The sequence below is a fragment of the Aquarana catesbeiana genome, linkage group LG07, assembly GCF_042186555.1.
Source record: "Aquarana catesbeiana isolate 2022-GZ linkage group LG07, ASM4218655v1, whole genome shotgun sequence".
In the NCBI taxonomy this organism is placed as follows: Eukaryota; Metazoa; Chordata; class Amphibia; order Anura; family Ranidae; genus Aquarana; species Aquarana catesbeiana.
The window spans coordinates 270,092,243-270,106,714 of NC_133330.1; the positions used below are offsets into that span (position 1 = coordinate 270,092,243).

The 14,472-nt window shown below is 40.5% G+C and overlaps 1 protein-coding gene across 1 annotated transcript in view; it reads left to right on the plus strand.

Annotated features, from left to right (window-relative positions):
• Positions 1 to 14,472, plus strand: part of XPR1 (xenotropic and polytropic retrovirus receptor 1) — a gene marked incomplete at its 5' end in the record, with an annotated part of 243,198 nt that overhangs the window by 190,291 nt on the left and 38,435 nt on the right. The window contains 4 exon segments of the mRNA XM_073593336.1: positions 3,882 to 3,963; positions 5,342 to 5,529; positions 11,831 to 12,010; positions 13,017 to 13,179. Coding sequence (XP_073449437.1) covers positions 3,882 to 3,963; positions 5,342 to 5,529; positions 11,831 to 12,010; positions 13,017 to 13,179 — 613 coding nt within the window.

Genomic DNA, 14,472 nt, shown 5'->3' on the forward strand with positions numbered 1-14,472 from the left:
AGATTCTGAGGTCATATGGAGTAATGTGTTATGGTCAGATGCCCAATAATGACAAAGTGAAAACAGAATTTTGGAAATATGTGGGAATTTATTAGAAATAAAAAACTGAAATATCAAATTGGCATAAGTTTTCAGACCTTTTGCAACAGCACTTGAAATTTAGCTCAGGTGCCTCCCATTTCTCTTGATTGTCGACGTCAATGAAAAAAAGAAAAAAGGGCATCCAAGAGGGGCTGGGACTTTGATATGAGTTTAAACAAGGTAGTGAGAGGGCAAGAAACCTTTGAAGAGCCCACTGGCTTAGGTTAGGCTGCTCACATCAGGCAAGGCTACCATACTGTGGCTTCTACAGCAGGTTACCAGGAAAAGACATGCATATATGGAAGGAGCACCAATCCAAATTAATTTATTGATGTTACGTTAAAAGACAGCCAATGCGTTTCGGGGGTCAACTTTAACTCCCTCTTCATCAGGGCCTCAGTTAAAAATTAGAGTCTTGAGTGAACTCAAAATAATGTTTTCCTCTTTGAATCTGTGCAGAGAAGCAGATTGCTGGTTTAGGATTCCTGGCCAGCAGTATCTGCATAAGCAGTCAAAATAAGAAGCAATTTCTCTTGATTATTGCTGAGATGTTTCTACACCTTGATTGGGGTCCACCCGTGGTAAATTACGTAAATTGTTTGGACATGATTTGGAAAGGCACATACCTCTCTATAAAAGGCCTTACAGCTGACTATGCATACTGCATCAGAGCAAAAGCCTTGTGATCAAAGGATCTCCCTGCAGAGCTTAGAGACAGGATAATTGCAAGGCACAGATCTGGGGAAGACTACAAAATATGTATGCTGCACTGAAGGTTCCCAAGACCACAGTGGCCTCCATAATTCTCAAATGGAAGAAGTTTGGCACAACCAGGACTCTTCCAAGACCTAGTTACCTGGCCAAACTGAGCCGTCGGGGAGAAGGGCCTGTAAGAGGTGACCGACAACCCGATGGCCACTCTGACTGAGCACCAGAGATCCTATGTGGCGATGGGACAAAGTTCCAGAAGGACAACCATCACTGCAGTCCTCCACTGAGCTGGGCTTTATGGCAAAGTGGCTAGACGGAAGCGTTCCTCAGTGCCATTACAGTGATCCGTTATGTAATGGAAAAGACACATATGTGAGAGATATAGGGCTGCACACCCCAACTGCGATTTTGAATGGGAATGTTCCCCCCGTATGGACAATATCTGTGACCCTGCAGAAATTGTTCCAATGACACTCTCTACAGAGAAAGATCAGGAAAACTCCAAAACAGGTTACTAGAGAGAGGTTATAGTCATTCTTGTTTACGTAAAGCATACAATAGAACAGTTACAAAATCGCGATATGAACTTCTTTTCAAACACAAAACCAAAAATGACTCCGATTCTGGTCTAGTCTAATTATTCTGAACTAGTCTAATTATGTGTTTTTCTGAACAGCATAAGCAAATTAAAGCAATAATCCAATGACATTGGACAATACTTATGGACGATCCTAAGGTCCAACCATTTGTCTCTGATACTCCATCTATCACCTGCAAAACAGTCACATCTGTTAAAGACAGATTGGTCCAGAGTGAATAAAAAGGGGAGACTAGGGAAAAACATTATAACTAAAACTACCACCCCAGTGTGAATGGGGTCTAAACCTTAGTAGGGTTGATTTGATGTATGATGTGCTTCCCTGCTCTATAAGGATATGTGCATATGTAAGTTTTATCCCACTACAATCACAAATAAAAGCTAAACCATGCTTTTTAAAAAGAATGTATTCAGTATTTATTCTGTTTACTTATTGACGTTTGTTTAATCCTTGTACAAAACTAAAGACAAATTGATAACCGATTTAAAAAAAGGTGAAGGGGGGGGCATGCTTTTCTGTTTAGAAAAACAAATTGTTGCATGCTGAATTTTAAAAGAAGCAAGAAAATACTAAGGAATTAGTGTATCTAAACGTTATTTTTAAAAATTAATTCTAATTTCTGTAGCATGCATTGGCCTTATTGTATGCTCCCGCTAGTTGCCGTTTCTGCAGCAACTTCCAAGTGAGGTGACAATGAGGCCCAGGCAGCTCCCTAAACAGATATGTACGTTCCTACAGTGTACTACAAGTACACATCCCCATGCAAAGCAAGTTCAGCTTGGTGGGGCACAGTGAGGAATGCCAAAATGATAAATCTTATACATCTGCTCTGGCCACACCCATTGTGACAAGCAGCTGTCCTGGGAATCACCGTCGCTGACCAGCAGAATACTATGCTGCCCATAGATATGATCAGAAGAAGCATAGTAGTCCCTTTCCAGCTCCCTACACCAGTGCCTGGAACGTGCATCCACGGATATATTGAGAGTCCAAGAGTAGAATAACAGAATCATGAATTTTTTAGCTTATAAATGTTAGTTTGAATGTACCGTATTTATCGGTGTATAACATGCACAGTCGTATAACACGCACCCCAATTTTAGGAGGGAAGTTTAAGGAAAAAAACGTACATTTTCAGTAAAGAACTTTGAAGCAAAATTAGGGTCAGAGCTCATCAATTCACCCTGCTCAGTGCCCATCTGCAGCCTCTAAATTGCCCATCAATGCACCCTGCTCAGTGCCCATCTGCAGCCATTAAATTGACCAACCATGCAGCCTGTTCAGTGCCCATCTGCAGCCTCACCTTTCCCATCATTGCAGCCTCGCCAGTGTTGGATTATCCCTGCGGTCTCTGAAGGAGGAGGAGGCGTGGCTGTGAGTGACTGAGCGCCAGGTACACAGGAGATCGCGGCTGCTCGGAGACAGCAGGGATCGGTGTATAACATGCACCCACGATTTTCCCCTGATTTTAAAAAAAAGTGCGTGTTATACGCCGATAACGACGGTATTTAAATAAGGAACATGCATTTTTAAATAAAGCCCCAAGTTTACATGGGTTTTGTTGAGAGGTTTTAGTTACTTTTAAAGTTGTAATGGTTATGATTCTGTAGAAAACCGACATTCACTGACATCCACAAACTCCGTTTTATTTGCCCATCTTTTTAAGCTGGCCATACGCTTGTGGCTGAATCTGATTGGATACAACCATTGTTGCATTAACAGTTTTCCACCTGTCTCCGTCGATTTTTGAATTTGTCCAGTTTATGGCCAGCTTAACCTATTGGTGGGGCATGTGTGAACTGGCATTCCTACTCTTCTGCTACCTGCCCTTTTCTGCAGTGGGACATTCTGTATACTTTGTCATGTTGTAAATTGGCATTTAGCCAGAAGTGGCAGGTAATTTTTGTGTCTTGTCATCTGTTTTCTGGGGGTGTGGTCAAAGAAAACTGGTGAAATGTGAGGCCTTACATGGAGCAAATTTCTTTCCTGACAGTGTTGACAGGAGAATCCCTCCTGCCAAGCAATTGTCTTCTCCTGATGGGGGAGGTGCCTTCCCTGTCAGGAGAAGACCGTGTATTATCGCTAACGCCTATAGCATCTACTTATGATAATCACAAGCAAATCCAGCAGGCTGATTGTACCCAACTTGATTGATCAATCAACTTGGTACATTCCGTCTGCCCATGAATGATTCAAATCAGCAGGAATCAGCTGAGATTCGAACTGTGTGTGGCCACCCTTGGGGATCTTTTTCAAGGCTTCAAATGGAAGTTACTTCTTAGGTGGCATGCTCTTCTAGCATAGATGAAATGTAACGCTCTCCTGCATATGTGCCTGTAGGCATTCTCATTCGTGAAACGGTCACAAAACACTGTAATTTTAATATAATGGGCTTTTTATTATTTTCTTCTAAAACAAATTGTATTATTCAGTTGCCCCATTTGAGCATTAAAAGTTGCTGATTAACTTTTGTTTTCTGTTATTTTTCAGCCTGCACCAGCCTGGACAACATTTAGAGTGGGACTGTATTGTGGGATATTTATTGTGTTGAATTGTGCAGTTGTGTATACTGGTAAGCTTACATTTGCTGCTTTTTTCACATACCTAAACAATAGATGTGCAGGGGTTGCCAATACCTTTCTCTTAGTTTTGCAGCCTTGTGTCAGAGATAAGCTGTAAACCGCATCAGGGCAGAAAATTATATGTTTGATATCTGCGGCAAAGGAAAATGGAGGTGTTGCTATAGCAATGAACCATGTACCAGCTGTTGTCGTAATGCAGATTTTGAAATGATCGCGTTATTGGTTGAAGAAGAAAATACTATTTTATTTTCGTTGCACCAGACTTTGTAGCATTTCCTTTCATTTTATACCGCATGTTCAGATAACCAGTGTAGTATTTTATTGTTCAGCAATATATCTTCAAGGTAAGCATGTATTCTATTAAAATATATTGATATCCGATTGACCACCTAACATAACCTCATAGTTTCTGAAATATAACCCTGTTACTGTGAAAATATACTCTTTAAGAAAATCCCCCACTCTTGAAGAGACACCTTCTTACACCCCCTTACTGCTGTATAGAAGTCTATGGTAAATACCCTGTTCTACAGGGTATGAAAATGCATTTGGCCTGTTTGATTTGTAGCGCTTTTGCCATTGCTTTCTTTGGGGCCCATTCACATTTATGCATTTTCCTGCAGTGCATTTTTGGAAGAGGTGCAGGTACTTTTTTGATGCAAGAAGGTGCAATTTTAACCCTATAGACTTCAGTGGGAGTGCAAGGTGAAAAATGCACATACATGTGTTTTTTGATGCGTTTTTGATAGTTTTGTGTTTAACAACCAGTCTCCTCCTGCAATAATAAACCCATGAAGAGGCACTTTCACAGATGTGAATCTAGCCTTAGGGGCCAATTTCCAGACTTGAACACTGTCACCTGCCCAGGAAGAGGAAGAATTTAACCCAACATTGAGCTTACACCTTCCAACATAGAACTTATTTTTTTTTAAGATTCCATGTCCTTTTCCCATGAGTAAGATTCTGTTTGCTAGTGGACACCCATACACATGCAGTTTGTGCGGATAAGGGTCAGTTGACGTATGTGCTGGCACAAACTGAGATTGAGATACATAGTGTAAAAGCATTGAAATAAAACATTTTATACAACAGGGTTGTTTATGGGGCTCGTGCAGTTTTCATTTTACCCATAGGGTGGACAGTCTGTTGACACCTCAATCTGTTGCGAGTCAGGCCACTGACAGCTGACAAGTTGCTAGGTTTGTTCAGTCTGCATGTGTTTGGGCAGTTAATCCATAGAAATAGGCGGTTCTTGAGCAAATCTGAACCAGGAAGAACCTCTGCACCCATGAGCAAGATAGGAAATGATCTAAAGGTGCCATGTGGCTGTAATATCACTGCAAATGTCTGCATTTTGTCCTTTTGCAGGTTACGAGAGGTATAAAATTACAGACGTCTGGCCCTTGGTGCGCATTTACAGGGGTGGTTTCCTTCTGGTGGAATTCCTTTTTCTTCTGGGCATCAATACTTATGGATGGAGACAAGCTGGCGTCAATCACGTCCTCATATTTGAGCTCAACCCTCGTAACAACCTCTCGCATCAGCATCTGTTTGAGGTAAGAATTCATGCACGTCTTCACAATGGCAAAGAATGTACCATAAAAATGGAAAGCAACCATGGCTGTAATGTGATGGTTTCATTGCAGGTCCGCAAATTGAGGGTTGAGTGTTATACTTGACTAGAGATAATTATTTAAAGAGGACTTGTTTTTTATTAGTCTTTGACTGTAAGCCTTTGTAACCTGGGCTGTTACTCCAACAGCAGCTTTTAGTTACTCTTATTATGCTTCACAATCTTTCAGAGGTTTTGCATGTCAGTGTTACCCTTGGTTGCAATGCATATGTTTCTACAGTGCCACAAATGACAGTGCTAAATAAATCATTTGTATGTCACCTGCCCCATTCCCCTGACATTTGCCGTGATTTTTCTTGTTGACAGTCTGGCCTTCTGTGTTTATTTTAGAGACATGCCTCTGTTCAGTCAACAGGTTCAAAGGACATTCAGGTTTAAAGGGGTTGTAAAGTCAAACAGTTTTTTTATCTTAATACAATCTATGCGTTAAGATAAAAAGCCTTCTGTGTGCAGCAGCCTCCCTCAAGGCTCCGAGCCCCTTCTCTATCCAGCTATGTCCATGAATCTCTCGGACGTCCGTGACTCTCCCTCCTGATTGGCTGAGACACAGCAGTGGTGCCATTGGCTCTTGCTGCTGTCAATCAAACTCAGCATATCAAGAGAGAGAGGGATGGGGCCAGGGCCGAACCACAACTCTGTGTCTGAATGGATACATAGAGTTGCAGCTCGGCTCAGGTGCCCCCATAGCAAACTGCTTGCTGTGGGGGGGCACTCAACAGAAGGGAGGGCCCAGGAGCTCCAGCAAGGGACCAGAGAAGAGGAGGATCTGGGCTGCTCTGTGCAAAACCACTGCACAGGGTAGGTAAGTATAACATGTTTGTTATTTTAATAGGAAAAAAACAGAGATTTTACAATCACTTTAAGCTACATGTCACCAGAGTTGTGGTTTACAAAGGGCTTTGGAATCCCATATGACAACCCTGTTTGGCCCAGCACTGTCACATGGAATGATCCCCATGCTGCTTCATATCCATAAGGTATTTCCTTCAACTCCTGACACTGAATGCAGAGGTGGAGTAAAGGTAAGTATATGCTAGGGAAAATTTGGGGATTTGGGCTACATTTGCACAGGCGATTAGCACCAGTGCAAATGACAGCGGCAGGAATCTTCTGATTCTTATAGCTGTTTCTGCCACCTGTGTCTAGCTGTGGCTGCTCAGCTCTGTTCACTTCAATGGCAAGTCAGGAGTGGCCACAGCTATCCTGTGGTGATCACTGGTGGAAGCACACAATGTGTGTCCCGCAGTGATCAGTGAAGTAATTCGCTGGCTGGGCAGGCAGCCACGGATAGCTGCGGACACTGCTGCCCTGTCATTGTATTGTAAAGTGCTCGGCAGTTGCAGCTAGCTGCTCACAAGTGGCAAAAACAGCTGCAGGAAGCAGGAGGTTCCTGCCGCTGTCATTAGCAGTGGCGCTAGTTGCCCGTGCAAATATAGCTTAATTCTATTCTAATTTGCCTCCGACGGATTGATTCATGCTTTATGGACCTGTCTTCATATTAAACTTTGTCCTGTAGCATAGTGCAGATCTGCTGTTCACAATCTATATACTTTATTCTAAACATACTCTACTATACTAGGTATCACCTGATAATACCCACATATGATTACACTAGGATAGCACTAGAATGTAAAAACAGGCTATATAGTAAAAGCTGCAGGAGGCACGTTCAAGACGGTAAATTAAGTTAATCTCCTGTGCAAGCCCCTATTAAGCATTGTATAATGAATAATTGATGGTCAATTACAGAATACATAGCCTAGAAAGTAAACTGGACAAACTGGGAAGGATTTGATTTTTCTGTGTGCAGCCCTGTCTGTGTTGTTGCTATAACATTTGAGCATAAAGTAATGGACATTCCCTTGTGAGTGGATCAGAAGCAACTAGTTGTGCTGGGATATACGCTGCTATAAATAGTGTTCATTCCGGTGTTTTATCTCTTCTGTCCATTGTGCTTTGTCTTTTCCAAAAAAACACATGGCGCAGTGTTGGCCGAATTGGGGCTTTGTCTCCAGAATGCAAACGTGTGCGCGAAGTCACATTCTAGGTCTCCAGGCTCCATTTGTAGAAACTGGGGTTTTTGCCCACCTCAGTCAGTTACATTATTCATTTTCTATTACAGGTCACAATAATGGGACTCCTTTTTTTTTTTTTTTTTTAATTTCATTGCTTGGTTTGGTGCAATAATAACAAAATTATTTTTTAATACATGATTTGTTTCCTCAAAGTTAACTCCCCTTTCCTCTGCATTGTGTAAAAAGAATGATATTTTTTTCTCTGATCCTCCCCTTCTTCCACCATTCCCAATCCATTTCCAGAGCTTTGGGGGCACTCTGCACATGCTCAGTTTGGTGTGTATTGCTAGAGAGTTTTTTTTGTTTTGTTTTTTTTGTCCTTGGGAGGGTACATGTGATCGACACAGGGCCAATCAGCACTGTCCAGACAGAGGGTGAGTGTTCCTGCAGCCTCATAAGCCAGTCAGAGTAGAAGGAAGACTCCTACAAGCTTTAACCAGACACTGATAGTCAATAGACTGCTATATACTGCTGATGAGAAAAGGTATTAAGCATTTTTATATTTACTAAATAAATTGAATTTGCATGTACTGTGGGAGACCAGATATAGTGAATGCATGGTCTTGGGTTTAGCAACACTTTAAAGTTGACAGAAAATGCCTCTAATCCCAAGTTTTTTTCACTTGTGTTTAGGCGTGTTTGTGTGTTTTATATGCATATGGCGTTTAGAAGTGTTTGTGCATAAACTCATTTTGTTGGCTAGAATATTCATGTATTCTGTCCATTAGCATAAATGTACATGCATAGGCGGGAATTTGTGCACGTTTATACATGTTTATGCACGTTTGCACAGAAAGAACGCGTCTCCTGGAACGCATGCCTCTGCCATTTTTTTTTCCTCTAAATGCTGTGCATAAAAATTCACTAAATTGTCTGCATGGGCACATTGGCGAACATGCAGGTGCGTTCATAGGTGGAAAAAAATGTGAAACGCCCCTGGTAGTGGCATTTTAGGAGACCTACAGTACCTTGCAAAAGTATTCACCCCCCTTGGCTCTTTACCTATTTTGTTACATTAGAGCCTTTTAGTTCAGTGTTTTTTCAATCTGAATTATATGCGATGGATCAGAACACAGTAGTCTAAGTTGGTGAAGTAAAACTAGAAAAATATGTATATAGAACTATTTTTCAGAAATAAAAAACTGATAATTGGCATGTGCGTATGTATTCACCCCCTTTGTTATGAATCCCATAAAAAGCTGTGGTGCAACCAATTACCCTCAGAAGTCACATAATTAGTGAAATGATGTCCACCTGTGTGCAATCTAAGTGTCACATGATCTGTCATTACATATACACACCTTTTTGAACGGCCCCAGAGGCTGCAACACCTAAGCAAGAGGCACCAGTAACCAAACACTGCTATGAAGACCAAGGAACTCTCCAAACAAGTAAGGGACAATGTTGTTGAGAAGTCAGGGTTAGATTATAAAAAAAATCCAAATCTTTGATGATCCCTAGGAGCACCATCAAATCTATCCTAACCATATGGAAAGAACATGGCACAACAGCAAACCTGCCAAGAGACGGCCGCACACCAAAACTCACGGACCGGGCAAGGAGGACATTAATCAGAGAGGCAGCACAGAGACCTAAGGTAACCCTGGAGGAGCTGCAGAGTTCCACAACAGAGACTGGAGTATCTGTTCATAGGATGACAATAAGCCGTACGCTCCATAGAGTTGGGCTTTATGACAGTGGCCAGAAGAAAGTCATTACTTTCAGGAAAAAACAAAATGTCACGTTTTGAGTTTGTGAAAAGGCATGTGGGAGACTCCAAAAATATATGGAGGCAGGTGCTCTGGTCTGATGAGACTAAAATTGAACTTTTTGGCCATCAAAGAAAACTCTGGCACAAACCCAACACATCACATCACCCAAAGAACACCATCCCCACAGTGAAACGTGGTGGCAGCATCATGCTGTGGGGATGTTTTTCAGCAGTCGGGACTGGGAAACTGGTCAGAGTTGAGGGAAAGATGGATGGTGCTAAATACAGGGATATTCTTGAGCAAAACCTGTACCACCACTCTGTGTGTGATTTGAAGCTGGGGCGGAGGTTCACTTTCCAGCAGGGCAATGACCCCAAACACACTGCTAAAGCAACACTTGAGTGGTTTAAGGGGAAACATGTAAATGTATTGGAATGGCCTAGTCAAAGCCCAGACCTCAATCCAATAGAAAATCTGTGGTCAGACTTAAAGATTGCTGTTCACAAGTTCAAACCATCCAACTTGAAGGAGCTGGAGCAGTTTTTCAAGGAGGAGTGGGAAAAAATCCCAGTGGTGAGATGTGGCAAGCTCGTAGAGACTTATCCAAAGTGACTTGGAGCTGTGACAGCCGCAAAAGATGGCTCTACAAAGTATTGACTTTAGGGGGTGAATAGTTCTGCACATTGACTTTTTCTGTTATCTTGTCCTATTTGTTTGCTTCACAAAAAAAAAAAAAAATCATCATCAAAGTTGTGGGCATGTTCTGTAATTGAAATGATGCAAACCCTCAAATGATCCATGTTCATTCCAGGTTGTGAGGCAACAAAACACAAAAAATGCTAAGGGGGTGAATACTTTTGCAAGGCACTGTATGTCCCCTTTTTAGGGTAATGAGATCTATAACTTTTGCTTTATACCTATACAACGTATTTTATGTCTATACAATGGGGTATTACTGTACATTATTGTCTCTACGTGAAACCTCTATCCTTGTCAGCAAGCCAGCAGTGGTGAAACTAGTCAAGGAAGGTGGTTTCGGGTGGAGACTTTAATATATGCAGTTTTCATCTTCTGACAAATTAAATAGAAGGAAGAGTGAAGTTTTGGAGTGTGGCTTACATTTATTTTTGGCTGAGAGTGTAGACAGGCTGTGTTAGCCAGCACCTAGGTCACCCCTGTTATTTGAAGGGAGCAGTCTGGAGTGGAGCCATGGGTTAGGGTATTGCTATATACATATATACTAATAGTGTAAGCGCTATTGTCAGCACAGCTTTTTTTTCTGGAAAATACTGTTTGTGGTTACACTGAAGGCTTCAGCGAATGCAGTGCCTACCTCCGTACATATGAATTAAGCTGTCTCTGTACAAGATTGATGCTTACATTAGAACTTAAACATTACATTTTTTTATTTTTAATAGCCTTGCGGGGTTGACTTGTTCTGTGTGTTATTCTCATTTAGATTGTAATTTTTGATTGGAATGCTTCCATGTGTTTGTAATTTAAACATGCAATGAAAAAAAAACAGGTCTGCCACCGAAGCCCTTGGAAGAATAGTGCAATGGCTTCAATACTTTGACTCGCTATCCTGGAAGAAGTATTCAGATGAGTAAAGTCAAAAATCCTTGTGTATAGTTGTTTCCGGGTCTCACGTGTCAAACATATAAAAAGATCAAATTTCAATTATTAGAATGGTGTCATTGCAGCGCCTCCGAACCAAGCTCCCGCCTCCCATTTTTGCAGGAAATTAATAAACATTTATTATTACTTTTTTCACAGGCGCTTGCAGAGCATTGCACCTGCGATCAGTATATTACGGATGCAATTTCAGTCTCCTGCATACAATGCCTCCAGCTTTCTTGCAAGTACCACTGTATGAACTATGAGGGTGCTGATGAGCCATAGTTGCAGACAGGACTTGTAGTTCATTCATTCACAGATTGCTGTGACTGTGGGTAAAGGCCTGCTCAGCTGTGCTGATTTTAAAATGTGACATCGGCTGTGGGGGAGAGGGACCCTTGCCCACTGCCACAGGGAGGTGTGTGGGGTGCTGCACAGTAACATGTCACACCCTAAATACTGGTGTAACATGTTACTAAAGGTGAACTGATCCTTTAATTTCAGGTCTGTGAAATTTAGAAAAGGGGCCCAGAATACCATATTTAGACAGAGGCTAAAAGAACATGATGGTTGTGTCATGGATGTCGCTGGGGATTTCATTAGTGTACTAGAAACTTTATAATAGTGTTTCTTTATTTTTTGTTTGTTTTTTGTTAGCTTTGAGCGTATATATATATATATATATATATATATATATATATATATATATATACACACACACAAAAAAATATTTAATATAAACAAAGCTTTACATTATTTTGTCATTTATTGTGTATATATGTGTTTATGTAGGTCTGTAACAGTTCTGTGTCTGTTTCAGCTTGCAGGATTCCTTGGCATGCTGTGGTGCCTCAGTCTATTCTCCTGTGTCTTTGGACATCATATCTATTTGCCAATGCAGGTGAATCCACTGGTCTTGTATGGCTTCATGCTGCTCTTTCTCATCAACCCCACGAAGACCTTCTACTACAAGTCTCGATTTTGGCTCCTTAAGTTATTGGTAAGTGCTACAGAAGCCATTTGGCAAAAGCCTGTTCTACTCCCTGAGCTTATTTTCCCATTGATTTTTGATATGTATGGATTGCAGTATGTACTTTCCAAGGTTCTCTTATTGTTACCCTTACCAAGGCTAAGATCAAGCTTGGTCCCAGTCTTCTGCATATCATAGCTGAATATGTCTGAAACAGAACAACAAATAGAATCCGTTTTCCTATCCGTATATATGTATGTATATATGCTTCCACCTCTATGCTATAACTACATCATGGGCTGTTTATTGGTTTATATTCCATTGCACAAAACAACATTGAACATAATTACCCATTCACAATCAGGTGGTGGAGGTGGGGAAAAAGACTGCGCTAAATTAGAACACAAGCTGCTAACACTCAAACATACAAAGTTCAAAGTGAATAATATAATAATAGTGTAGCGCTACTAAAAAGTGAAAATCACAAAAAATAGAAAATAAATATTTATTTTCAATTTTTTGTGATTTATTTTCACTTTTTAGTAGCGCTACACTATTATTATATCATTCACAATCATGTGTTGCTGTAAAATACTGTAATACACAAACTAACACTGAAACAGCACCTGCACTGCAGTACAGCATTATAGTATGCAGTGTTAAAACGGTTGTGTACGTTCCTTTTGAGCCCTTGTTTTGCAATGGTTGGCAATTCAAATGGAATTAACAGTCTTATCCCCTTGTGCATGATGTGTGATAATTTACTACAGCAACCTTCAAAGTTCTGAAAAGGACCAATGTGTTTGCCTTCCATGCTTTCTATATTTTTATTATAGTTGTGTAGAAGGGGCCACCTACGTTACTAATTTCATACTTCAGATTTGATGCTGATTCTCCAACCAGTTGGTGGTGAACTCTACCTGGAGTTTTGAATTTTTTATCTCTTAACACCCTTTTCATGTGTACTTTGTTTCTGCTCTTGTGTTGTTATCCTCTTCTGTCTTTGATCTGGTTTTCTTTATTACTCTCATACTAGTTCCGAGTGTTTACTGCCCCCTTCCATAAAGTGGGCTTTGCAGATTTCTGGCTGGCTGACCAACTCAACAGTCTTGCAGTGATACTTATGGACCTGGAGTTCATGATCTGCTTCTACAGCTTTGAGCTGAATTGGAAGAGTGACAATGGACTCATCAGTGCTGGTAAGAAAACAAGGCTAGCTCTTTTTTTCTTGCTTGTTGTGCATTGTTTTAAAATGTCTTTAATTCTTAATTTCCATTGATATTGGAGGGTAAAAGAAAAGCATGATCTGGTGGGAAACCATGCGAATAGAAACAGACAGACCTTTATAAAGTTCCTTTTTTCCTTGCAAAGCATTGTTGTACCATAGATACTGTACGTCATAAAGTATAGTGCACAACCCTCAACCAGACCCTTCCTTCTCTGATGCGCCAGAAAAGTGCAGAGGTCATTGTGCTTTCACTGGACTTTGTAACATATCTATGGTTTAGTAAGGGGGGAAAAAAAAGCATAGAAGGGGTTTTCTGTTTTTTATTTTTTATTTTTTATTTTTATCTTGCATAACTATTCCAGCATGATCTGGGAACTGAAATCTCAATACAGATAGAAAACCTCAGGTATCTACTTTGAGATCTAACTGAAATATAATTAGGTAACGTCTCAAAACATGTCTTTCTTTTATCAAAAGCTATTTCAGTGTTGGAAAATATAAGAAGTGTTACATTAAGTGTACAACAGGAAAGGAGTGTATAAAAGAATAAAGGGGTAGGGCGAAGAGAGGGTAAGGGGAAAAGTTTACAGATTCTCTGCCTACATTCTCACAGTTGCAACCCTAATATTCAGATATAGAAGAAAATCCGAGAAGGAGGGACTTAAGCTAGTTTTTCGAGGCAATGAATTGTGAGCACTTTAAAAATCTGTGGAACAATCCAATAATACCAGGGCCTCCTAAAACCATATTCTAATTTTTAAAAAGGGTGAGAGTTTTTTTTTGTGTGTTGTTTTTTTTTTTTTTTTTTTTTTTAATAACTGTGGCACATGCAGGCATGAGCAAGCCCCCCATGAGAAATGTTATTGATGTAAGAAAACTGCAGGTTGCTTTTCATTTGATAAAAGGGGCATTTTAAAGATTCAGTGAAAATATACTATTGGATTCACTGCAGAATGATAAAGCTTTTGGAGTGTGATGTCCTAACAGCTTCCCCCCCCCCCCATTTGTTGCAAGCCCATTTTGTTAAACTTCTGATGAGCCTTTTGATGGACGTCTATTCTCTGGCTCTTGGGCTACATACTTCTTGTAGGGTAGTCACCCCTCACTGAACAGGTGCCTCAATACATTCTCTTCAATACAACACTCTTTGTTCGATAGTGTTAAAAGATATAGGTCAAACACTTAACAGAAAAAACTCTTCTTACACACCAATTCAGTTCCAATTATGTCAAAGAATTGTTAAAGTAAAGCTATTGGCAAAACT